Raw genomic sequence first — 26,156 nt, forward strand, 5'->3', positions numbered from 1 at the left:
GAACTCTCCAGGTGCCCCTATTCATGAGCCTTCTGTGATACGGTTGTTCACTGTTGGGGAGTGCGTCAGCATCTCCTAGGGAATGTTCCATTCCAAACCTGCCCAGCCCAGGTCAAGCCGCCTGACTCACCCTCCAGGGTGTGGCCCAGGAGGTGTAGTTGAGGGAGATGTCTGGAAGGGCTGTGGAGCACTGCCGTGGTTGATGCTTTGAGGCATATTCTTAGCTCTCTGTGGTTTGGTCTCCCCTCCTCTGTTAGGATACTAAGCTTAATAAGTGGAGCTTCTGGGCTTGCCCACCTCTCCTTACTAGAGAGAAACGTCTGAATGAGGAAGACACTCCCCAACGCCATCCCTTCCACCCCTCCCCCCTTTTCACTCCACCTCACGAAACTAAGGTCTGAAATACTACTGCTCAATATTGGTACATGAACAGCCACCACCTGAAGGAAAAGAGCTGGAGAAAAACTCATTGGACCCCCTGAACCTAACTCTAGTGCCCAAGCGTTGTGGTCAGAGAAGATCTGCAAGGTCCCTGGTGTTGGCCTGCAAACACCGTCTTTGTGCATCACCTCTGGGGTGCTGTGGGATTCAGGCAAGGGCCTCCTCTGTTCCCGGGGTACAGTAGCTAAGGCAGGGCTCCTGGCACCAGGGCTGGATTCCCTGTCCCTGGTCAGGGAGCGAGGATGGCTGGAGGGTATTCACCACTAGGACCCTAGAGGAATCCTGTGACTGGGAGTACTTCCTCCTGGACTCCTCCCAACGTGACAGCCAAATCCTGAGGGAGACCCCTTATCTCCTAAAAGTGTAAGGATTATGTTCTCTGTGCTCCTCGCTCCTCACTTTCGGAACTTCTAGAAGAGTCGTGCAAGACCTTTGCCGTTGGAAATCTTGTTGTAGCTGGACATGAAGCTCCCGTTCTAGAGTGGCTGCCCCGTCACATTTGTGACATCAGGAGAGGCTCTCAGTTAAGAATACCTGAGATAGTTATTCATGCAGCTCAGGAGACTGACGTCAATGTGGAACACAGACCTTACTGTTCGGCTCGCTGGCTGTGTCTTAGGTTGGTGCCTGGCCTGTTAATTTTATGGGGTGAGTCTCAATATTGAGTAAAACAGAATTTGATTAGAAAAGTAATTGATTTCTGCACTTCATGCTAGTGAAATGCTTTCATTTGCTTACTAGAAAAGTTTGTGAATATGATACTGAGTTACTTTGGAAAATTAGATAAAGCTTTTAATGAAAATCTGAGTGCTAGAAAAATGAGATAATGGGTAACTGAAGGGTAGCCTCTTTAAATGTTTAAAAAAACATTTGTGGAAGCCTTCTTTAAAATATACACATTTTCCTGATAGTGGTGAGTAAAATATGCTAACTATTGGATGCCTTAGATCGGTTATTGTACTACGCTGTTGATGGTGTGTACACGCAACGGATCTTCACAGACCCCTCTATAGAATACACCTGGAACTCGTTTAAAGAAGGAAATCCTTATAGTGTCCATCTGTTTGTCCATCCACCCATCCATCTATCTAGTTTCCTTTTCATCCTTCTCTTAACAGTGAAGTAAGAATGTTTAATAATGTAACCTCCTGAATAGTGTAACACACATGCCCATCTCTAAAATTAATGAAGGGAAAAGATGGGAAGCAACCCTCTGGGAAGTTGTTATTTTTTTTTTATTATTCTCAATAAAAGCATAATGTTTCTGTCTTTATCGCTTGCGCTTCTCACCATTATTCAAAGCATGCTCTCTCACCTCAGCTTCAAATTAACTTCTTTGTTACTTTCAGTCCTTCTGTGTCACCAGCCTTTACATCCTTTTAAAATGCAGCAACAATGTCGCACCTTCTGTGTATTTCTTCCCTGATCTATTTCCTGGAGTAGCTCCTGGGGAACCCTCAGGGCTCTGTTAAGATATTGCTGCCGAAGACCGTGAAATACAAGTCAAGTTTGAGAACCATGAGAGAATTGTAGTTTTACAGTTCTATTTCCAGTGACTCTGGGGCGATAGATGAAGAGGCCATGTTTCCGAGGGTCAGTTGACAGATTTCATTGTGTTTTGGAATGGTGATTCTCACCTGGACTCGTTTCAGCAGGTGTCTGAAGCCCCTAAAACATCCTGCCGAGTGTTTCTGTTTTCATGTGTTTTCCTTGGTAGGGGGTTCCTGGCTTTCATTAGATTCTCAAAATGCCCATGATCTGAAAAGGTTATGAACTTTGCATGGGAGGACCTGTCACTTCAATAACAGACCAGACCTCCAGTTATTTGTCTTTCAGCTGTGGGGATGCTGTATTTAAGCCAGATTTGATATCAGGAACATTAATTCCACTTGGCTTTTTTTTTTAATCCTAATTTTTAGAAGCACATTTGAGGTCATCACACCCTGATTTCTCAAAAATAGCATTGTGACCATTGCTGTCTCCTGCCTAATCGTGCAGCTAAATCTTCTAGAGAATCAGTCTTAATGGTAAGCAGAATTGAGTGTCCACCAGTGCCTGGAAGGTAGTTGGTGCTCAGTAAATAATACATGTTTCCTGATGTAAATATTTGATGTTGAGTATACAAAACTGGATATATTCAAGCCAGTTGAATTTTCAGGTCAAAATAGAAGTGAATTGAAATATATTGACAAAAAATAATTTTTTTTAATGACAGTCTCACAAAAGCTGTTAAAAAAGAGTTCTCAGTAAAATATTAGCAAATCAAATCCAACAGTGTATAAAAGGAATTATACACCATGATCAAATGGGGTTTGTTCCACGTGCACAAGGCTGTTTCGACATTCAAAAATTAATCTGCCATATCAACAGTTTAAAGAAGAATCACATGATCATATTGATTGATGCAGAAATAACATTTGACAAAATCTAACACCCATTTGTGATAAAAACTCTCCAGGTTAGTAGAGGGGAACACTCTCAACTTGATAAAGAACATCTACAAAAAACCTACTTATAGATATACTTACTGGTGAAAAAAATGGAGAAAGTTGTGGAAACCAGTAAGGGTGATCAGTGGTTTAGAGTTTTTCTTTGGCAGCAGTAGAATTCAGGATGCCACATCGCAGACAGAGAAGCGGATTGAGGTCAGTTATTTCATGTACCAAAGCAATCAGACAAGAGTGAATCCTGATTGGGTGTTTGATGATGTGAAATAATTATTGAGAATGCCACATGGTTAGTTTTAAAACAAACATCTTCTAGAGACGTCTGTTGAAATATTGAGGGGCACAGTTATATGATGTCTGGGATTTGTTTCAGAATAATTGAAACTCGTAGTAGGAAAGGGAGCCTGAAGTCAGACAACGTAGGTCTTCTTGGTAACTGTGGCGGTTGAGTTATGGGCACATGGGGTTCATCATTCTGTCCACTTTTGTATCTTACATAATATAAAAAGATAGCATTACTTGATATAAAACTTGTTTGGTCACACACCTTGGATGGCTGCTGTCAAAAACAAGAAAATAACAAGTGCTGGTGAGGATGTGGAGAAACGAGCTGTTGTGCACTGTTGGGGGGAATGTGAAATGGTGCAGCTACCGTGAAAAACAGGATGGTAGTTCCTCAAAAAAATTAAAAATAGAATTACCGTATGAGCCAGCAATTCCACTTCTGGGTGTATACCCAAAAGTATTAGAAACAGAGTCTGGAGAAGATATTTATACCCCTGTGTTCATGACAGCAATATTCACAATAGCCAGAAAGTGTCAGCAGCCCAAGTGTCCATTGATGGATAAATAAAATGTGGTTTATACGTACAGTGGACCATTATTCAGCCTTAAAAAGGAAGGAAATTCTGACATGCGCCACAACATGGATGAACCCCGAGGACATTTTACTCAGTGAAATAAACCAATCACAAAAGGGCAAATACTCACTTACCTGAGGTATCCAGAGTAGTCAGATTCACAGACAGGAAGTAGAATGGTGGTTGCCACGGGCTGGAATAAGGGGGACTGGAGAATTACTGTTTAATGGGGACAGAGTTTCAGTTTTGTGAGATGAAAAGAGTTAGGAAGCTGAATGGTGGTGACAATTGCACAAGTGTGAATGTACTTCATACCATTGAGCTGTATGCTTAGGAATGGTTAAAATGGTAAATTTTATGTTGTATATTTTGACACAATTTTAAAAACTTGTTTGGAATTTGGAGGAATAATTAGAAGGCCCCCTTTATGCTTTGAAAAGTTGGAATTACAGAAGGTGTGATTTTGCTCCCCAAGAATTACTTTGCAGAATGTGCTTAACGTTGATATTTAATCAGCCACAACATAAGCGCTCTGAGGGCAGGGGCTGGTTTACCCACCATCATTTCCTCAGCGCCTGGAAGACTTCCTGGGGCTCAGTAAAGATGGATGGATGGATGGATGGATGGACGGACGGACGGACGGATGGAAGGAAGGAAAGAAAAAGAAGGAAGCTCCTTCTCCTCCGTTCTCCTCAGCCTTGTCGACCCTCCTTGGCTTTCAGTCCCGCATGGAAACAGCTGCCCCATCCAGCCTGTGCGGCGGAAGGCTGGACACTAAACCACGATCCCAGTTCGTCCCCTTACCATCTCATCTTGCCCTGCCGCCGTCGACTTTAAGTGGTTCCCCGATTCCGTCTTTGTCTCCTCTGCCACTCCCACCCTGAGGCAGATGGTCGTCCCTCATATCCAGCATCGGGTCTCTCCGCTGCTTCCTCCTTCGTTGCCTCCCCAGTTTGCATTTAGGGTTCGATCCGCACTTGAGAGAAAGGCCCCTGAGGCTCCTCATTCCATGCTTGCTTACTCTGGGGTCTCGTCTCGTGACACTCCCGCCACGCGGAACCACGAGTAGCTTCAGTCTCTGCGAGCTTGGCTGACACTGAGCCCGCACCACAGTGACAACCCATTGGTCGGGTCCTCGGTGCCTGCCCTCGTCGGGGCTGATTTGAGCGACCAGCCAGACTTCCCTGGCAGGTCACCACTCCCCTTCTGTAAAATGGCAGTGCTATACGTCATGCTACATGTGTCAGAATGCGGTAGGTGAAAGGCTTGTCATGTGGAAAGTGAATCAACACAGGAAACGTTTCGCTAATACCACTAAAAAGATTAATTGCTCGTTTGCTTAATTTAAGGATTTATTTTACACTGAAATGTGATTTGATATTACAAATGAACTTCACATTGATGTAATACACATCCACTATAAAGTGGCTGTTTTGAAGTCGACAAATGATTTTAAGGTGGAAAATCTTGGTTTTCCTTAAGGAGGTGGGTCTGAGTCGGTGGCTCTCAGGGGAGCTGGGGAGGTTGCTAACTTCTGGAGACACTTTTGGTTCTCATAAGTGAAGGAGGCACTACTGCCGTCTAGTGGATGGATGCCAGGGATGCTGCTAAACATGCCAGTGCACAGGACAGCCCCACAACTAAAGATTGTCCGGCCCAAAATGCCAGTGATGCTGAGGTTGAGAAACTCTGATCCAAATAATATCTCATGTAGGTTTTTCTAGCACTTTAAAATTAAATTTTGGGGTGATTGTGATGAAGAAACTCTTAACCCTGTGCTTATAGAATTTGTCTAGAGATTCTTTGGAAGTCTTTAGTTCTAGAAAAAGTTGTGTAATTTAAAAATGTGGTTTACAAGTTAGAGGAACCTGATGCTGCGTTAACCAGAGCCATTATTGGGGATATCCTCTGCTGAGGAGGAGAGCTGTTGCCTGTAAATTTCACGCAGTATTACTTTGGTTGATTAGAAAGTTTCCTCTTTTGTTAAAGAAAGTGCCAGATTTTTTTGTTTGCTTTTTGTTTTGTACTCAGCAGTATCAGTCTGTAAAATCCTACTTCTGTCTTCTCTTTTGCTGATAAAGGGGATAAATTTGGCCCCTACAGGGTCTCAGATGTAGGGTTTCCTCTGGCTGTAGGTTGCATTTGGGGAGATGATGACAGAGAGATCATCATGGGAATGCCTCTCGAGTCTCCTTAGCTCTGGTCCCTGCTCTCTCAGTTATTTCTGAAACAGAGATCTTGCTTAGCATTAACTTATCAATTAATTTATCATTAATTTATCAATGTGGTGGGCATAGAGTGAGCTCTTCACGTTATGTTATTTAGACCTCTCGAAACAAGGTTGTGGAAGATGGTCCCATCCCTGACCTGCGATGCAGAAATAGGCGGGTACTTAGATAATCTGCCCCCCCCCCCCATTACAGAGCGGTCAGAGCCAGAGTTCGTTTATTAACCAAGTTCTCCCTGAACCCAAGGTTCCTGCCTGTTCTACCAGAGTGCACTATTTCAAGCTTCTAACCGTTGTAGCTGCCTGAAGATTGAGAGCTCATGCGGGCAGCACGGGAGAGGGGTGCTCACTGTGTTACCTGAGGCACAGGTCCAGCTCCTCTGAGCTGTACCTCCTTGCGCTCTGAGCCTTCACGCCATGCATTTATCGTGGCCTTGCGCCTCCTTGCATTCTCAGGGCCTTTACGCCACGTGTTTATTGCAGCCTTGCCACTCCCAGAATGAGCCATGTGCTTCTCTGCCTTGGTACCTTATGTGTATTTTTATTCTGTTTAAAATACTCCATTGAAAAGATACCCCTGGGAGGTCTCCACTTGTGCTTCTGTGGTGCCTGGAGTTATCTCATCTATTTCCAGCTCTCTCTTCCAGACACACGGTATAATTGCACTTCCCTGCTCTGGAGAATTTGGGTGGGTCCTTTGACTAGCTCTAGCCCCTGAGTTAGGAGCAAAAGTGACGTGAGCCCCTTCTGAGTGGGAGGCTCAGCTCCCACCAGGAGACCCTCAGAGCACTCCCTCCTTCCCTCTGGCAGGGGCCACGTTTGAGATGGTGGCTCCTTGGTCTTGTTGGTCTCTGCGGACTGGTGAAGCGCCACATCACTTTAGAGTGTAGATGGTCGTTGAGATGTTTGTGTTCTCTGGCGGGTTGTCTTCACTCCCCGAGAGCCTGGCACCGTGCAGCGTGCTGATGCGTGGCGGATGCTCAGGGTAGGTTTCCTGGAACACACTCAGCCAGTGGCCGTGTGAAGTTAAAAGGACCTTTGACATTAGGGTGGTTTGAAGGACCAGGGACGGTCTGATCTAAATAAGAATTTATAACTGGGGACAGTACTTAGAGTCTACGAGAATGTATGCCTTTTTATATTTTGATTTTGGAACTGTATGAATATTTTATTTATTTCAAATGTTTTTTGAGGAAAAAACAGCTGAAGATTTTATACTTATATAATTTAAGACACTTTTCTGTGAATATCATCTTTAACCAAAGGGCCTGCTAACACCGATTACATTCTGCTCCTTTACTAAGTAAAGAGCTGGATTTTTTCATCAAAGCCTTGTAATTTGCAGCGTGCAATCACAGGCACCTGTCACCACCTAGTGGCAGTATCTCTTAATTGCAGATTCTTTTGATGGACCAAGGTTAAAAGGTAAATCTGCAAACAAAACATGTAACATCATCTAAGATTTACCAATGAAACGCCTACAGCATCTTAAAACATTCGTTTGTTATTTTTATTTTTTTATTTTTATAAATTTTATTTTTCCTTTTTCTCCCCAAAGCCCCCCGGTACATATTTGTATATTTTAGTTGTGGGTCCTTCTAGTTGTGGCATGTGGTACATCACCTCAATGTGGCCTGATCAGCGTGCCATGTCCACGCCCAGGATCTGAACTGATGAAACCCTGGGCCGCCAAAGCGGAGCGCTCGAACTTAACCGCTCGGCCACGGGGCCGGCCCCTCGTTTGTTGTTATTTATTATGTCTTTGTTGATGTGAACGATACGATCAGCCTAGGTGTTCTGAAATGAGAAGGGGCACATATCAAATTCTCTTTTGAAAACAGTAGATTTCTCTTTGTAAAAATAAATCAAAGGGAACTGTTTGTAGTGCTGGGTGACATCAGGGCCGCCGCCCGCAGGCCTCAGAACCAGCTTGCGGGGGGTCTTTGACTTGTGTGACCTGGACTAGGAGCCAGTCTCTCTTTTACCCACAGAGTTGAGCATAAGAAGTTGGGCATAGGAAGGCATAAGTTTTATGTTTAAAATTAGCCCTCAAGTTGACTACTGTATTCTTTTCACCTTGATTTTTAAATGGGTGGCAGTTTTCTAGTGGTGAAAATCTACCGCAAACACAAAAACTAGCCGTGTCCTCAAATAATAGGCGTGTAGCCCAGATACAGCCTAAATGTCCATAAGGTCTGCTCGCCAGTCTTGCTCTTCTGTGGTTTTGATTAATACTCTGCCCTTCAAAATTTCAGTGGCGTTTTTATGATCTAGAATGCAGTGAAATGAATCAGGTAAAGACTCTCAACATGGCTGACGTGTTCATAGTCTTATGGCTGGTAGTCTCTTGTCTGTATTTGTGATCTTTTTTGGATGATTACAGAAACATCAGTCACTTGTTCCTATAAATATTTTATAATGCCAATTGAATGTGATGAAATATTAAAAATATCATTTATTAAATATTTAAAAGTTCATTCTTTGGAACTAGTTAAATCTCTTCATTGTACTGCCAGCTTAAAGGAGCAATTTAGAAATTTTGAATTATAAAATTGGCATACTGGGAAAAAAATAAAAGAGCCAGGAATATAGCTGTAACATCATTTTTCACCTTGAACCATTAGCCAATTTCAACTGCAGGCTTCTCCAGTACAGTAGCAGAAATACACATTTTATGCTACTACTCATCACAGATTTTCTGCAGTTTGCTTTGCCTGGTGTTTTTATAGTCCTACTGGGTTAAATAAATTCATTTAGTTTAAGTCTCAGGAGTTTTTTGGACTCACATATTCAAATAATCCTCAGTTTTATTTGCTGTACTTATAATTTTATTAAGAAAACCTTAAATATGAAAACACATTGGAATCAAGTATTGCTATTAATGGTACATAATTAAGAGTAAATTGAGGGGCTGACCTGTGGCCGAGTGGTTAGGTTCGCGCCCTTTGCTTTGGTGTTCCAGGATTTCGCCAGTTTGGATCCTGGACGTGGACGTGGCACTGCTCATTGGGCCATGCTGAGGTGGCGTCCCGCATAACACAACCAGAAACACTCACAACTAGAATATACAACTATCACCCGGGGGGCTTTGGGGAGAAGGACAAAAGAAAAAAAAAAGATTGGCAACAGATGTTAGCTCAGGTGCCAATCTTTGAAAAAAGAAAAGTAGGGGCCAGCCCTGTGGCCAAGTGGTTAAGTTTGCCCTCTGATTTGCCGCGCATGGTTTTGCTGGTTCGAATCCTGGGCACCGACATGGTACCACTCATCAAGCCATGCTGAGGTGGCGTCCCACATGCCACAACTAGAAGGACCCACAATTAAGAATACATAACTATGTACCGGGGGGGTTTGGGGAGAAAAAAGGAAAAATAAAATCTTAAAAAAAAAAAGTAAATTGAAAGCTTCTGTGGTTTTTTTTTTTTTTTTTTTGAGGAAGATTAGCCCTGAGCTAACATCTGCTGCCAATCCTCCTCTTTTTGATGAGGAAGCCTGGCCCTGAGCTAACATCCATGCCCATCTTCCTCTGTTTTATACATGGGACGCCTACCGCAGCATGGCTTTTTGCCAAGCGGTGCCATGTCCGCACCCGGGATCCGAACCGGCGAACCCCAGGCCACCAAAGCAGAACATGCGAACTTAACCGCTGCGCCACCAGGCCGGCCCCTGTGTTTTAAAATGAGAGATTAGTGACAAACTGAGGGTTTTCGAGAGCTTTCTTTAAAATGCTTGCCTGTGTGACATCGGTGACTCCGGACGGGGTTCCAGCTCGCGTCGCAGCCGGGTTCCCGAGGTGCTGGGAGAGGCGGGGGCGGTGGAGCGGTCGGGTGGAACGTCCGCCTGGTCCCGAGTGAGGTTCCGAGCGCCCGCGTCCCGGGGAAGCTCAGAGCGGAGGCCGCAGCCGGCTGTCTGAGCCCGCGCCAGGCTCTGCGCCGGTCACCGCGCCGCGCCCTGGGGAGCGCTTCCGAAGGAGCAGGGCAGGCGTGCCGTGACCAGCTGAACTCTCGTCTTCACCAAGTCCCCGGTCCCAGGAGCAGCTTTTGTGAGGGGAGGAGACGTCTTCCAGAGGTCCTTTACGTTTTTGGTCTTTATGGTCTGGGTTTGCTTTCCCGTTAGGTCCCTCCGTAATCTTACCATAGCTCACCCTTCCAGACAGATCCTCAGTGTTCTCATGCATGAGATGCCTCCAGGTTCTCTCGTCCACCTGCCAGAACGTCCACCTGTCAGAAACAAAAATGAAAAGCACCTTCCCATTGTCTGAAACACCAGACCATACCTGTTTTTCAATTCTCAGCACCGAAACTATCTCCTCTGTGAGAGAATTTACAAACTGGGGTGCTGATTTTATTTGTACTGTAGCTGTGGTTCCTTATTCTCGTTACCAAATAGCCCCTGAGGGATGAGATGCTAAGTGCACGTAGTTCTGGGTGTGGGCATCAGCAGAGAACAAAAGGACACACCCTCCCCGAAGCTGTGTTCTTGTGCGCGCATGTGGAGAAGTGACAGCAACACAACACCCCATTGTGGCATTTACCGAGTGCCAGACACTGTCATGTGGCTGGTTTGGTCACACAACAACCTGTGAGGTGGGTACTGATGCTGTCTCCATTTATGGATGAGGAAACTGAGGCCCGGGGAGGAAGGCAAGACTTGCCCCGTGGTCCAAGGCTGCACCACTGCCCTCTCTGTGCCCATGGTGGCACTGAGGAGCAGAAGAAAAGGAAAGGGGGTGTGGTGAGAGTAGTTGAGGAGGAAACGTTTGGAAGAGACCTGAAGCAAGGTGACGAGTCCCCTGAGACTCTATTGGGGGTTCGAGAGGTCAGAGCTGTTGAATAGTAAGCCATGACTTGCTTTGTCCTCATTCCCTAGAGGCTGCATGATGTGGAATAATGCGGCCTGTTGACCACAGGAGTAGAGATGAGAACCCAGCTGTCTCCTGTTAAACCAGCCAGCTTTTAAAAAAAGATTTGCAAAAATCTTAGTTATTCGTATAAAACATTATTTTTGTTAACTTATGGGTTTGTATTTTAAAATGAATTGATAAGTATTAAAATTTTTCTTGGTTTTAATTTCTAATACAGTAAATACTAATTGATCAATCATTCGGTCGATCTCACATAAAGCTTTTTGGGGTCCTCGGTAACTTTTTGGTGTGAACAGGTTCTGAGCGCACAGAGTTGAGAAGCACTGTACAGAGGAGCCCCTCTTGCTGCCGTGTGAAGGACAGACGCAGGGGGCCGAGAATGAGCTCGCTCACTCGGCTCCTGTAACAGTGTAGATGAGCCGCGGAGATGACGACAGACGGCTGCGACTGGATTTATTTTGTGTGCCTCTGTATTTTTGAAAAATTGTGGTAAAATACACATAACACAAAATTTCCCATTGGAACTATCTTTAGGTGTGCAGTTCAGTCGTGTTAAAGTACATTTATTGATGTTGTTGTGCAACCAATCCCTAGAACCCTTTCTTCTTGCACAACGAAAACTCTGTACCCATTAACAACTACCCTGTGGGTCTGGATTTACTTCGAAAGTGAAGGCAAAAGGACTTGCTTTTGGGGGCCAGCCCCGTGGCCTAGTGATTAAGTTCTGCTTGCTGTGGCTGCAAGCCACATACAAAATAGAGGAAGATTGGCACAGATGTTAACTCAGGGCAAATCTTCTTCAACAAAAAAAGAAAAAAAAAGAGGACTTGCTGTTCGTTTGTGTGAGGTGTGTATAAATGTTTGGTAAATACATCATTAGTGAGAGAGATGGTACTTTTTTTCCCCTTGCAAACATAGGCCTTCACATGACTTCTTTAGGATTTTACAGGTGAGCGTACTGTTCCCCTAGCACACTTGCCACATTGGAGTAAGTGTAGGTGAGGCCCAGGTACCTCTGGTCCTCGTGTTCTCCTGTCATCCCATGATAGTCATCACATAACAGCAAAAGCATTTTCACATCATGGTAACATTGTATTAAAGATGGTTAAACATTTAAATTTAGCTTTAGAAGCTTCTGGATTGACCTACACTTGTGGAAAAGAATCTGGGTAGTTCGTTCAACAAATAGGCACCAACTGCTTAGTTTCACACCATTTCTTTTAATCAGATCAACTTAATTGAATCGTTCCACGGTTAATACATGTCCTGAGGTTATAATGTGTGCACTTATAAGGTGGAAGTAAAGGGAAATGAAAAGGTTCCAGCTGTGAGCCGAGCCCAAATGGGCTGGTGGACGTAACCGGGAGAAGGTCTCGGATTGACCCACTGGGAGCCACACCTGGGGAAAACAAGATGGATAGAAACTAAAAACTGGTTTTATCAGGTAAGCGGACTGGCAGCACAGCAGTTCTTACCTTAGAAACAAAAGTAGCGGCTTCTAGTGCCCAGTTGAGAAGGAAAAACATCACTTCTGCAATTATCCATCCCAGCGCTGTGGGTTTTGGGGGTGTCCTGGTTTACACAGGAGGAAATTAAGACATCAGTTACATGGGGCTGGCTCCGTGGCCGAGTAGTTAAGTTCGCTCGCTCCGCTGCGGTGGCCCAGGGTTCAGATCCTGGGCGCAGACATGGCACCGCTCGTCAGGCCACGTTGAGGCGGCGTCCCACATCCCACAACTAGAAGGACCTGTAACTAAGATATACAACTATGTACGGGGGGTTTGGAAAGATAAAGCAGGAAAAAAAAAAAAAAAGGAAGATTGGCAACAGTTGTTAGCTCAGGTGCCAATCTTTAAAAAAAAAAAAAAATGTCAGGGGCTGAAGGTCACACTGTGAATAATGGAGGGGCCTGGACTCTAACCCCAAGACACCTGATCCCAAAGTGGGTTATTTCTAAACACTGTGTGTTCAGAACTTTTGTGTTTAGTTTTCTTTTAATACCCTATATTTGTAATTTTATATTTATAAATCTCGTTTGTTTTGCATAATTAATATTGTATTGTTGTCATAAACAAATAACATTTTTCTTTGTAACTTTTCTGGGATGGGCTGAAAAAAGATAATGTGAATTTGTCTATGGCCATGAGTTTTCTTTCTTTCAATTTCTAGAGCAGTTTATTTCTTATTTCTGGTTGCTTCGTGGACTCAGATAATTTCTACATTGCTTAGAATTTAGAATGTCATCCCCTTTGGGTCTTGATACTAAACTTTGCAATACAAAATACAAGTGTTGCCTTCCAGACTAATGAGAGTTTATTTTAATGATAGATGTAGGTCCTCAAAAACCATTGAGTTTAAAATAATAATTCTAACCTCATCTATTTCCTTTCTTTTTCTTTTTGTAAATGCAGTTAACAAGCACAAGCCATGGCTTGAGCCCACCTATCATGGCATAGTCACAGAAAATGACAACACGGTGCTTCTCGACCCTCCGCTGATTGCCCTGGATAAAGACGCGCCTCTGCGTTTTGCAGGTACACACGTGGTTGCTGTTTGCTCTTGAGGAATCTGGACCGGGTGGGAAGCACTTCTCACACATTCCATTCGGATTGTTTCTGAGCCTTTCTGAAAAATGTCTTGATAGCTAAGGGTTGTTTGTGGCTCCCATGTTCCACGATTTTTCCTTTTCATTTTAATAGTTGGGGTACCTGACCAAAAAAAGCCTGTACTCGTTGTTGAAAAGCAAACTATGTAATTGCATCATTATCTTCCTTGCTCGATGTAACCAGAAGAGGACCTCTAGACCAGTGTGTCTCAAACCTTAGTGTCCGTGCAGAGCGCCTGAGGACCGTGTTGAAATACAGATGTGGACACAGCGGGCCTGGGTCCCTGCTGCTGTGGGTCCTCGAGCGGCAGGGTCTAGGTAGTTACAGCTCAAGGTTTGCCTAGCCCTGTCTGGGTTTCAGTGACCTCGAAAGTCTTATTTGAAAACGTGGAGCAGTCTACATAGAGGAATCCTTTTGGTTTAGATTTTCCCTGTGCTATATTTTTAACTTGAGTCACTTCATAAGGTTGTAACCTTAAGTGTTTCTATAGCGACAACTCTAGGATTGCTTTGGAGATTTTCTACTTTGCTCACATTTAGTAGCACTTCCTGAATCAGGACTGTTCTTGCTTCGTGTCGTGTGCAGAAATGTGCTACTGGACCCTTTCCTTGCCTCGGAGGCAAAGTTGACATTGTGAAGTTAATTTTTAAAGACTAGTTTTTGCCCGATGTTTTTCCAGAACAAAATTTCTTATATTAAAGAGTGTGTTCTGTTTGCCTAGGGACAAATAAGAAAAATTCGATTAACTCGTGTAGCTCCTATCACACATTAATTTTGCTCTGGTAAATTGAGAAAATGAACGCAAGGTTGTTTCTGAAGAGCTTATTTAAAAAATGAATTTGTCCTTCATTCTGGTCAAGTGCCACATCCCATTTTCAAGAAAGTAACCTGCGAACCAGCTTCGGCTGTTTGAGTCAGTGGAAGAGACAGACCTTTCCAATTCATTTTACTTATTGATTTTTAGAGAAAAATCCAGTTAGATGGATGGTAGGGGAAGCACTCGTGCCCTGAACACACATATAGTATTTGTCTACCAGCTGAGGCAATGTTTTTTCCTCCCTAGATTTAAAATCGTTTTTAGCATTACATATTGCTTTCCTCTGTAACTAAGTAGATTTTCGGATGTTTATGTACACCCCCCCCCCATATGTACCACATTTGGTTATAATGTACAGTTCTTCCTTATGAGTGACATTTAGTGCTGTGTAAATAACTTTAATGGGAGCATCTAGCTTATGTTTTGAGTGGACATACACGTTTCTGACAGTTCATGCATTTATCCGTTCATCAGTTGATGGCATTAGGATTGTTGCCACTTTGTGACGATTATGATTAGTGCTGCTGTGGACATTCGAGTACAAGTCTGTGTGCACATAGGTTTCCCTCTCTCTTGGGTGCACACCTGGGAGTGGAAGTGATGCTCACATACTCTTGACTAGAGTGTGGTCCTCATCCTTCTGCCCAGGAAGTCAGCAGCTGCCTGACATGGGGAAGGGAGCACCTCCCTCCCCCTTTCCCTCCCCGGCTTCCTCCCCCCTCCCTCCTTCCCTCCTCTTCTGTTGCCGTGGTACCCATCCAGCCACAACTCAGAGCACTGCCCCCATGAGGCTGTAGCAGACCCTAGAGCCCGTCGGCCTGTGCTTGAATCCTGGCTCTGCCACTTATTGCCTGTGTGGCCTTCTGCAAATTACCTAAAATCACTCTGCCTTACTTTCATCATTTGTAAAATGAGGATTGTAATGTCACATACCTCGTAGGGTTTGGGGAATATCAGCTTATTTATTTATAAATATGAAGAACTTAAAGCTGGTACGTAGTAAGTGCCATGTACAGTGTTTGCTGCTGCTCTTATTATTAATAATAGAATCTTTAAAAAATATTGTTACTTACATAATTTTGGGGGTAAGGCAGAGGCCAGATCTGGAGCCTTATTTTGATCTTAGATTGGTTTTGGTAATGACATTGAATTTAATTTAGCACCGTGACCATGGTGGTGGCAGCAGCCGCAGGTGACGTTTATGGAGCTTACAGCGTGGCAGAGGTGGTGCTAAGGGCTTTACAGAGGTTTCTTTATCTGATTCTTCCCAACAATCCTGTGAGGAAGGTACCCTCGCATCCCCGTCCTCCAGATGAGGAAGCGGAGGCTCCGAGGGTGTCTGTCAGCAGCACGGCCACCTTGTTCTCTGTTTAATCCCCACACCTCGCCCAGTGCCTGGGAAGAGTTCACGCTCCACGAGTATTTGTGGGAAGAATGGATGAGTTTGCCCAAGATCACAAACCCCACAAATGACAGCACTGCCTTCGAGCCAGGCGGTCTGAGTCCACCCTGGATTATAGGTTCCCTGTGTCAGCTCTCAGGATATTAAGACATCGTAAACAGTCTGATGCACTGTCTTACCCCGTCACAGGACGTGTGTGTGTGTGGGTGATCGCCGGAGCTTACTTGTCAAAGCTCTGCAGTAAATGCCTGCATGATGTTGGAAGCTTAGTCACCAAAGCGCATTGTAAATTGTCATTTATCAGAAATTCATGTTGTGTGTACAGGCTCCAGCCCAGATTGTTTTCTTGTGGGAAAACTAAGAGAAAAAAGTCTTGGTATTTGTCAGGTATTTTAGGAAATTAAAATAACTCAATCCCTATCCAGCCCCTTTTCTTTAATCTGCTAAAAGCCTGAGTGGATATGAGTAAAAAAAATATATCGTACATTTTATGTAAAAATTTAATGAGTTAAAAGCTTGAACCGTGCACGCAGGCCACATTGTTGCCGTTTTCATAATGCTCCTCCTTGGCTGCCTGTGTCAGAAGCCTGAGCACCCCCACAGCCCTGCCCCCGCCCCGCTTTTGAAAGCTCTTCTCTTTACTAGGTGTTTCATTCCAGCATTCTTTTTCCTGCCTTCCCACACTGAGTATGGATATTTTACAAGATTAAATAATTACGATACAAATAGAATCCAAAAGAAATTTCAGGGCAAGAATAGTAACTTTATTTTCCTTGATATTTAATTAGAACCAACTCAGATTTATGACACATTCTCCACAGGCTTTGTAACATATGTGACTCATGTGCCTTGGGCATGGCTGATGGGGTTGACTACCCCACGTCACCCCCAGTTTTGCTTTTTTAGCCTATGCAACTGGCCTGACAATGTGTTTGCAGCAGTGAGTTGAATATATTAAGTTAAGCCACATGAAATTGCCATTTTTTAATGTTGAAAATATCAAAATATTTGAAAAAATGAAATGTCAGAAGTTTCGTGTGATTCAGCCCAATACAAGGCAATAATCAGTTGAGTAGCAGTTTTAAGTAGGTATCTGGATGTTAGGACAGAAACTTCATATTAACACTTACTGACTCGAGTGAACTCATTTTGGATGCGGTTGCCTCCAGGGGAGGTTTGGGACCAATAATCTTTAAATGTCAGGTAACTATGCTAGGTCTTCTAGAGAATATGCAGAAGCATAAAATTTGGTCCCTGTTCTCAACATTGATAGTCCAGGTGGGAAAGCAAAACCAGCATTGACAGAGTTAATCAGGGGACTAGGAAGTTTATAATTCAGGGTCAAGTGAGAGTGGCAACAGGCAGTGTGGACTGGAGTTCATAAAGAGGCAAGATGATGAGTTGAAGGAGTTGAGGGAGGGACTGCACAGGGCAGGGCTCGAGCTCCTGTAAAGAACGGGGGGAATTTACACTGGCCATGAAGGGAGGTGGGAGCTGGACGGGCTTCCAAGAGACAGGTGAATGGTTAGCTTGTGTGGCATGCGGCTCGAGGAGCAGAGGGTTGGAGGTCAACTTGGGGCCACGTGGTGGCCGTTCCCGAGCTGAGTAGATGGGATGTTACTGTGCATGTGGTTTTCTAACAGCACGTCCCATCACTGGGTCCCTGCACTGAGTGCAGCTGTCTGAGTCTGTACCTCCAGAAGTCGAGCCTAAGAAATCCCTAACCAGCTGGTGAGGTTTGGAAACCACTGGTGAGCCAGTTTCTCAAGCATAGACTGCAGCCTGTCTGCACTGGAAAGATCTGGCAGTTTTCATTAAAGATGCAGATTCCTGGGCTGTGCCTCACATCTGCTAAATCAGAATTTCTGGGCATGGGGCTTGGCAAACCACCTTTTTAACAAGCTTCCCGGGCAGTTCTTGGCACACTGAAATTTGAGAGCCATTGCTGTAGTCAGGAGGAGGTTGGAGGGCGTCATGCTTGGGTGGTTGTGCTTAGGCTGTGAGGGCATAACCCTTGGGTGGGTGGTGGTTGTCACTGTATATTTAAGGGATCTTGAGAAACTGTTCTGCTTAGAGCTACATGTTAGCTTGTCCCAGAAACTACCCTGTACCAGTAAGCAAGGAAGCCAAAAGTCACCAAAAATAAAGGTCAGCCTAGATGTCCAGCTGGTGGGCACGGGCGCCAAGGCCGAGAAGAGAACAGTGGGTTAGTGATGAGAGTTGGATTAGCAGGGACATTGGCACTGAGCAGCGAGTGTCCGTTTTCCTTTCTTAAGAGCCCCTGGATCTCTTTTGCATTAGGTGTAGATCGGTGGGTCTACAACCCATCACCCCACCTCCCCCAGCCAAGTGTGTGCACAACCCAGGCTAGGCTGGCCAGATGCTCCCTCTTTGGAATGTGTGTGTTGAGCAGAGGGACAGAGATGCTAATACGGTTTCGGTTGTACGCGTCTGTCCTGGATGCTGAGCTTGGGGCTGCTGTGGCGCCTCTTTCCTAGTCTCTCAAGCTGCGTTGGTTCCTTGCTGTTCTCAAGTCCCTTTCTCCGGCCTGCAGTCAGTTCCGTGGGTTCCTGATGATTTTTCAGTGAAGTCCCGTTTGCGTTTGCCTAAGTTAGCTGGAGTGGATCTCTGTTGCTTGCACTCACGACCTCCATAAGGAGTGCGATACGGGGGCGGGACGGCCTGAGAGTAGAGGGAGGGAGACTGCAGGATAGGTTGGAGACGCCCCCCTCACTGAGGGAGAGCGGTGTCGTTTGAGGCCTTACTCAGATTTGGAGGAAGATTTAGGAAGAATGCAAGGCCAGCCTGAAGCTGCGGTGTCTCAAAGCGATGGATGAGGAAAGTGAGGGCTAATCAGTGTCAGCTGAGAACCCCAGACATGACTTGGGATGCTGAGAACTCAAATCTATACTTTGTTGGGTTCATCCTATCTTAGATTTTTATGTTTTGCTTTAAAAAAATTCTTTAGTAAAGTTCCTCTTGACTGGTTTAGATGATCTTAGGGGAATGAAGGGGAGAGACATAGGGAAAGATTCTGTCCGTTCTGAGGCTAGCAGAGCTAGAGAGGTCATCCGGTGGCCTGGTGGGGCGTTTCAAACCTGATGAGAGCAGCGTTTCAGGTAGACCTACCTGGCAGAGCAGTGGTACATGGTCTGAATTGAGCGGGAAGGGGCAGAAAAAAAGAAAATAGAATATGAGAGGTGATTTTGCGAGGTCCTTCCTTGCACAGGTTGAGAGAAGCCTGAGTCTAGGAGAGCAGACTGAGAGTGCGAATGGGGAGAGGCACCCTTTTCTGTGTATATATCACCGTGATATAACTCCAGCTAATGCATGTGACCACTGTGTAACTGCCTGTGTGTAATTGTCAGATGTGTAACAGAACTCTAGTGCAAGGGCGAAGGAGGGAGGGAAGAAGAATGAATCAGTGGCAACTTTAAAGTTTAAAAAATCAGTTCGTGGGAGAATGGGGCCTCATTGACAGAAATTGGCCCCTGGTTTGGGGGAGGAAGATTGTAAACTGAGTGTAATTTGAGAGGCAGTAGGATACTCACTATGAAAATATCTGAATTGTTAATTCTCTTGGCTGTGTAATGTTATTTTCATTATCTTAAAGAAAACATGTTAGAGATATCTAGTGAGTTTTGTATGAATGAAGTGGTATAGTGTCTAGCTTTAGAATATGCCAGCAGAGCCAGCCCTGATGGCCTAGTGGTTAAAGTTCTGTGCACTCCACCTCGGTGGCCCAGGTTTGGTTCCCGGGCACGGAACCACATCACTCGTCCATCAGTAGCCATGCTGTGGTGGCAGCTCACATGGAAGAACCAGAAGAACTTACAACTGTACACAACTATGTACTGGGGCTTTGTGGGGGGAAAAAGAAGGGAAAAAAAAGGAGAAAGAATGGCAACAAATATTAGCTTAGAGCGAATCTTCCCCTAGGGAAATAAAAAAGAATACTCCAGCAAATAAGCAAGAAGTTGGCAGGATAAATGAGACAGATGCCTGAGCACATTGCCTTTCTCCCATCTTTTCCTGTGTCTCTGTGCCTCAGTTCCCTAAATGGCACTGTGAGCCAAAAACCAGGGAACTCCTGCAGGCTCTCACTCTCTCTATCTAGTTGGTTATGCGGTTCTGTCTATCCTAAAAACCCCTTACATGTTTCCTTCTGAAACTGCCTTTGCTGAGCCCTCATCAGCTCTCATCTGAGATGCTGCAGTGGGTTTAGCTTCTTCTGCTGCTCCTCGCCTTGCTGCAGTCAGCTCTGTCTTCCTCATTAAAATCAGGGTCCTAGGTGCGGTGAATAGATGGAGCCGTGAAGTGGCGTGCCGCCTGTGCCGCAGATGTTGGCTCAGCAGGCTTGGCAGTGACATGAAGGGTCACGCGGCTGGTACCGAAAACCCAAGTCTGCTGGAGTGTGAAGCCCCTGCTGCTCGTGCCGTGTCAAGCTGCCACCTGGCGAGGTGGGTTTTAAGTGAGTCAAGGCGAAAGGACCCAGCCTGCCCAGCAAGTTCATAAGTACCCCTGGATTTGAGGCAGCAAATCCTGTTGGTGCATCCCAGTCACGTAGCTAACTGAAGTACTGACAATTGGCGGGGATATGTGGAAAAGATACTAGCTGACATTCTTGCTGTTCTCATTTTAAATGGTTCCATCTTGTAGAGAGCAGCCTGGAAATACATGAATTTCAAAATAATTTATTCTTATATTTGACAGTCTTACCTTCGAGATGCTATCCCCTAACGAGTTGTAATGCAGATGCACGTTCAAAGCTCAAGTGTGAATTCCCATTCCTCCCTCCACACCTTCCTTGCACCGTCTCTCCCACATCGGCTGAAACTGCATCCTGGTAGTTTCTCAATCATAATCCCACAGCTTGTCCTCACTTTCAAGACACACCCAGAATCTGAGCACTTCTCCCACCCCGGGTACCCCTGGTTCTGGCCTTCAGCGTCTCGCGCCTACATTTACTCAGGTAACCATCATTGTCCTCGTACAGACTTATTTTCGGCACAGCAGGCAGATGGATTCTTTCTGAATATAAGCCGTGTTTATTTCTCTGCTCAAAACTCTCCTGTCGTTTCCTTCCCACTTGGAGGACAAGCTGTAATTCTTTCAATAGCCACTGTAGCTTCAGGTTACTTGTCTTTGTCTAACCATCTACTGTCCTCCCCTTTGCTCTGCCACCCCAGCAGCATAGACCTGCTTGTTTCTGAGCCAGGCCAGGTCGCCTCAGGGCCTTTGCACTTGCTGTTCTCTTTGTCTGGAATCTTTCCCCAGATAATCATGAGGCTTGCTCCCTTAGTTTCCTCTGGTTTCTGTTCAGACATTATCTTATCAATGAAGCCTTCCCCGAACACCTGAAGTTTAAAATTGAAACACCCCAGTGCTTCCTGTACTCCGGTTCTCCACAACTCCCCCCCCCCCCGCCCCCGCAAGCCTGCTATCTTGGAGGAGAAATTTAGGGAGTTTATGTCCATTGGCAGGCAGTCCGCTCCTCCTGATAATCTCATGGGCAGAAACAATCTCCAGGCCATTGCCTGAATGATGAGTGCTTTAACCCCTTACTCAACAATGCACTGCATAGGCGGCATTACCCAGATCAGGTACTTTATCCCAGGGTCTGAGATCTGCGCTTACCCACGCACTGGCCTTTGTCAGGATAGCCCACGCAGCCCCTGCCAGTTATGTCAGTCAGACAATGGGGAGCTGCTTCACTATTTTCTCCTTAGGACAGGAAACTCCAAGTCAAAAACTGAGGCATTTTCTCTGAATTAAAGCTGGACAACTTGACTTACTTTAAAATGTGTTATGCAATACTAATGTACACCAAAAAAGTGTAAACATAATATAGTGAATTAGCACATTCTGGAAAACAATTTGACGTATCTGGTACCCAGCAGTGCTGCTCATCAGTGTCTCTAGAGCAGCGATCAGCAAACTTGCTGTAAAGGGCTAAATAGTCAATGTTTCAGGCTTTGTGGACCATGGGGTCTCTTTCGTGATGTCCAGCTTTGCCACTGCAGTGCGAAGCGGACCTAGACAGGACGTGAACAAGTGAGCATGGCTGCTTTCCAATAAAACATTACTTACGGGCACCGAAATTTGAATTTCACGTAATTTTCTTGTGTCATGAAATAATATTTAAAAAGGTAAAACCCATTTTTAGCACACAGGGCGTTCAAAAACATGCACAGGCTGGATTGGCCCACCCGTTCTTGAACAGTGCTGTCCAGTAGGGTTTGCTGTGATGATGGAAATGTTCTGTCTCTGCATTCTCCACTTAGTAGTTATTAGTCATGTGTGCTATTGAGCACCTAAAATGGAGCCACTGCGACCGAGGAACTGGATTTTTAGTGTTCAATTTTAGTACGAACTTTGAACAGCCCGTGTCTCATGGCCGTGGTGTTGGGCAGCGCAGATCTAGAGCAACTGTCTGTGCAGCAGACGGATGGAAAGACCCTTTACAGCATTGTCCATAAATACAAAAACTGGAAGTGTGGTATGTTCACACAATGGGAAATAATTACAGTGATAGCAAACATTTGTTGAGTGCTTTCTTTATGCCAGGCAATGTTTTAAGCACTTTACTTGTTTTAACCCATTGGATTCTCACTGTATGTGGTAGTGAAAGTGGATAATCTATGGCTGCATATGCCAGTGAGGATGGATGAATGTTAGAAGCACAAGCTTGAAGGGAAAGCATATCATACCGTGTGATAACATTCTTCAGACCTCAAAAACAAGCCAAACGCAACAACACTGTTTGGGGATATACAAGTATATGGTGAAACCATTAAAAAAACAGCAAGGGAATTCAGGCTCTGTTACCTTTGGGCGAGAGAAGGGGCCCCAGTGAGGCACCACTGAGTGTGGGGCGAGGGACTGCTGACCTCCTCGCCTGTCTGCTCCTCTGTGGCAGTTGGGTGAGGTCAAGCAGGCTTTCCATTGTCTTGGTAGAACAGTGTTTTCACGAGGTAAAAACAGTGATGGCTGTGGCATGGCTACACTGAGTATTGAATCGGGTTCAGTTCACCTTTAAGTGGAGGTCCCACTAGAAGGGTGTTTATATTTGTTGCCTTGGTTGGTGCTTCACATTAGGAAACATTGTTATTTGTTCAGCTCAAGAACAAAGAGTTAAAACCCTTTGCTCCAAATGTGTTTCATCAAATCTCATGATAAGTTGAATGTTACCAGAATCCAGCCAGGGAACTTAGCTTGAACATGAAAATCCGAGAACTGTAAAATAACAGGTTTGCTTCTAAACTGCTGTCATCAAAGTGTTCATTAAAAGAGAAGTCCTAACATACCTTAAAGTGTTAGGAAACTTTATAGAGGCATTTCATCTGTGGGTTAGTGTAATTTCGTGGTAAGTTGGATTCAAAGAGATACATTGTTACTGAAGATCCAGTTTTGCTATTATGGCAATTATAGAAGTGGTTACTGAGCTTACTGTTAATTATGTCAGAGCTTTTCTATGTAATGTGCATCTTTGACTTTTTTCCTTTATTGTTCCGTCTTCATTCTTTCCTGTATGACTGACATGGGTTTATCTTTTCTCCCTTTAGAGAGTTTTGAGGTGACAGTCACCAAAGAAGGTGATAAAGGGTTCTTTCTATCCCTCTTATGAATATTAACCCACTAACTTTGTTTATAAAATTGGGAATCAGCCCTTAAACAGAAGAAACTGTCATGCTCTTTTATCCCTATTTATTCTCCTACTTTATTTCTATTTTTAAATATGTTGATGGAAATTGTATGTAACCAAACCCTTGGTTAGAAATATCTGGAAATCAGACATCCATTTGAACTCTATAGGAAGTACTGTACTTTTTTTTTTAAATTAAACTTAAGAGATTCACTGTGTAGCCATTTTCTATCAGTTGTAATTTTGGAAGAGTTCACTCTTATTTTTATGTGAAATACATTTTGTGAAGTTTTATATAGACAGCAAAACATTTATATTTGTTCTCCCCTGAGCAGGAGTGGAAAGCTAACTAAAGTTAAAGTCCTAACGAAGCTTGTAAGCCAGCTGAGATGCCCGTAAGTTCCCAGGCAGGCTTCCTTCTCAGGTCTGATAGGCTGAAGTCCCAAACAAAGGGAGTCTGGCAAATCCCTCCCCGTGGTGGAAACTGTCTTAATAGCAGGTGATAGCTGTTGAAATGGATGCCTGAAAAGTTGGTATTTCTACCTTTCTCATTCAGTAGTTTATTTTGATTCCCTAATTTTAGCCAGGCTCATTGCACAGGAAGACTTGTTTCTTTCGATTTTTTTTTTTTTTGACAGAATTTCTGTAATTACGGTGCTGAACCTATATCTCGCGCTTCTTCCTCTCTCAACACCTAACTGTGCGTTTTAGCCTTCTCTCTGGTCCAAATCCAAACCGCTGCCGGCCGGCCGGAGCTGGGGCCGGTTCTCCGTGTTATCAGGCCTTGGCTGTTTGCTAATGAGACTACTTTACCCTGGAGCTGTCCTAAGTACTCCTGTGAAATGCCTGTCTATATTTTCTCTCTCTCTCTTTTGTATTCCTGCATGAGTGGATGCAAAGTTAAACGAGTTGCTTGGAAAGCCAGAACATGCTTCTTTTTACTAAAGCCCCAGAACTTACCCCCTGTTAAAGCACAGTGCCCTTGCCTTGTCCACAGACCCTCTAAACCCCTGGCTGCCGAATTGTTGTCATTTATTTTCTCTGGGGGTGGAGGGGAATGTGCCCAAGGTTTATGTGGCAGGAGGTTCTAACCTGCGCTGCTTTGACTCCCTAGGTGAGATTTGTGGATTTAAAATTCACGGGCAGAATGTCCCCTTTGATGCAGTGGTAGTGGACAAATCCACTGGCGAGGGAATAATTCGCTCGAAAGAGAAACTGGACTGTGAACTGCAGAAAGACTACACATTCACCATCCAGGCCTACGACTGCGGGAAGGGACCCGACGGTGCCAACGTGAAAAAGTCTCATAAGTAAGTAGGCTGGACAGAGAGCGTGTGCATGTAAAGAAAATGGGTGTGACCATTGCCCCATCCTCAAAACTTTGTGTGTTTTTGAAATAGGAGGCAGACCATGGTTTTCGATTGTCTACGGTGGGACTGTAGGCTCTCTGATCAGAGATCCTTATATACGGCCCCCAGCAAAAGCCTGGCACATATCGGGTGTTGGATAAATGAATGAATGAGTAATTTTATCTCACCAAATACTCAAAGAAACTAAGGCCCACCTTGAAGGAAGATACTTTGTTACTTTTTTCTGTAAATTCTGAGGGCATCAAATTCATTTGTGCAGCTGAAAGAAAGCTGACTTTTGCGCCCTGTCCCAGGTGTGCTCATATCCTTCCTGCCAGTCGAGACCTACTGGTGTCATGGAGGAGACTCTGGACAAGACAGAAATTTTGAATTCTAGCCTTTTCTCCACCACTTAGGAGCCCCTTGACATTAGGCAAATTTCATTTTGTTGAGTCTCAGTTTCTGCTTAGTACATGGACTAAGGAAGGAGGGGTGCGTGGGTGAGGTGATGTCACAGAGCCCATTGAGAGGGTCAGGATGGACAGATGGCGTTGGGGTGTGGAAGGTCTTGGTGCTGAGTCCCGATGAATCACTCCTCTTCCTTTTTACACAGTGTGCTAGTCCTCTTTTTCCTTGAAAAAGACCTTATTTCCGTCAGAGACCTTGTCTGATTCAGCAACACGCCCTGATCCATAGCCCTGCAGTTTTCTCTGTGTGGCCAGGTCTGCCGGTGCCTTAGTGTTCTCATACCCAAGCTGGGGAGATGGAGCGTGGCAGCGAAGGGTTGCCAGGGAGGGCAACACAGAGGTCCTTCATTTGCTGTGTCAACAATGGATGGTAGCCAGCAGTGTTACTGATGGTCTCTGCTCCTTAGAAGCAGGACAGAATGCATTCTAACACTCGTAGCAAACCTTCCTTGCTATCTCTATTTCTTACCTCTTCTTCCTGGGGCTCTAATTTTTTCTGGATTTTGCGACAAAATGTTTTACTTTTCCTGAAGAAGACTGGCCCTGAGCTAACATCCGTGCCCATCTTCCTCTATTTTTATATGTGGGACGCCTGCCCCAGTATGGCTTGATAAGTGGTGTGTAGGTCCGTGCCCGGGGTCCAAACTTGCGAGCCCCGGGCTGCCCAAACGGAGCACACGAACTTAACCACTATACCACCGGGTCAGCCCCTATCTTTTACTTTTTCATTAGAGAGCAAACAGATATCTGATCTAGTTTATCTCCCTTCTGCACTGCCCTGTCCTATATTGTCAAGGAAAATCCGCGTCTCTTATTTTATGTTACTTCTTTTTTACTAGCTGCCGTATTCGTAGGACGTGAAAGAATCCACCTGAATTCCTATTTGAACTTTCTGTTGTCTCCACCCTAAATGAAAAACAATGAACAGTTTTTTAAAAAAATCTCCATCCTAAGACTTTAATAAGACAAGATATCAGAAAAGGGAAACTTCAAAATAGGGCAGAGTTTTATTCTTTGGGTAAAAAACAAAAGAC

The 26,156-nt window shown here is 44.7% G+C and overlaps 1 protein-coding gene across 4 annotated transcripts in view; it reads left to right on the plus strand.

The window, feature by feature from the left end:
* The window catches only part of CLSTN1 (calsyntenin 1), a 74,177-nt gene that overhangs the window by 27,122 nt on the left and 20,899 nt on the right, over positions 1-26,156 (plus strand). For 2 of the 4 annotated variants that reach the window (XM_044769640.2, XM_070511140.1), the window contains exons 2-4: positions 13,248-13,370; positions 23,227-23,256; positions 24,421-24,616. In XM_044769640.2, coding sequence (XP_044625575.2) covers positions 13,248-13,370; positions 23,227-23,256; positions 24,421-24,616 — 349 coding nt within the window. The remainder of the gene's footprint in view (positions 1-13,247; positions 13,371-23,226; positions 23,257-24,420; positions 24,617-26,156) is intronic. The other 2 variants (XM_070511139.1, XM_070511141.1) reach the window with 1 other exon arrangement.

Source organism: Equus asinus, chromosome 5 (assembly GCF_041296235.1).
Source record: "Equus asinus isolate D_3611 breed Donkey chromosome 5, EquAss-T2T_v2, whole genome shotgun sequence".
Lineage (NCBI taxonomy): Eukaryota > Metazoa > Chordata > Mammalia > Perissodactyla > Equidae > Equus > Equus asinus.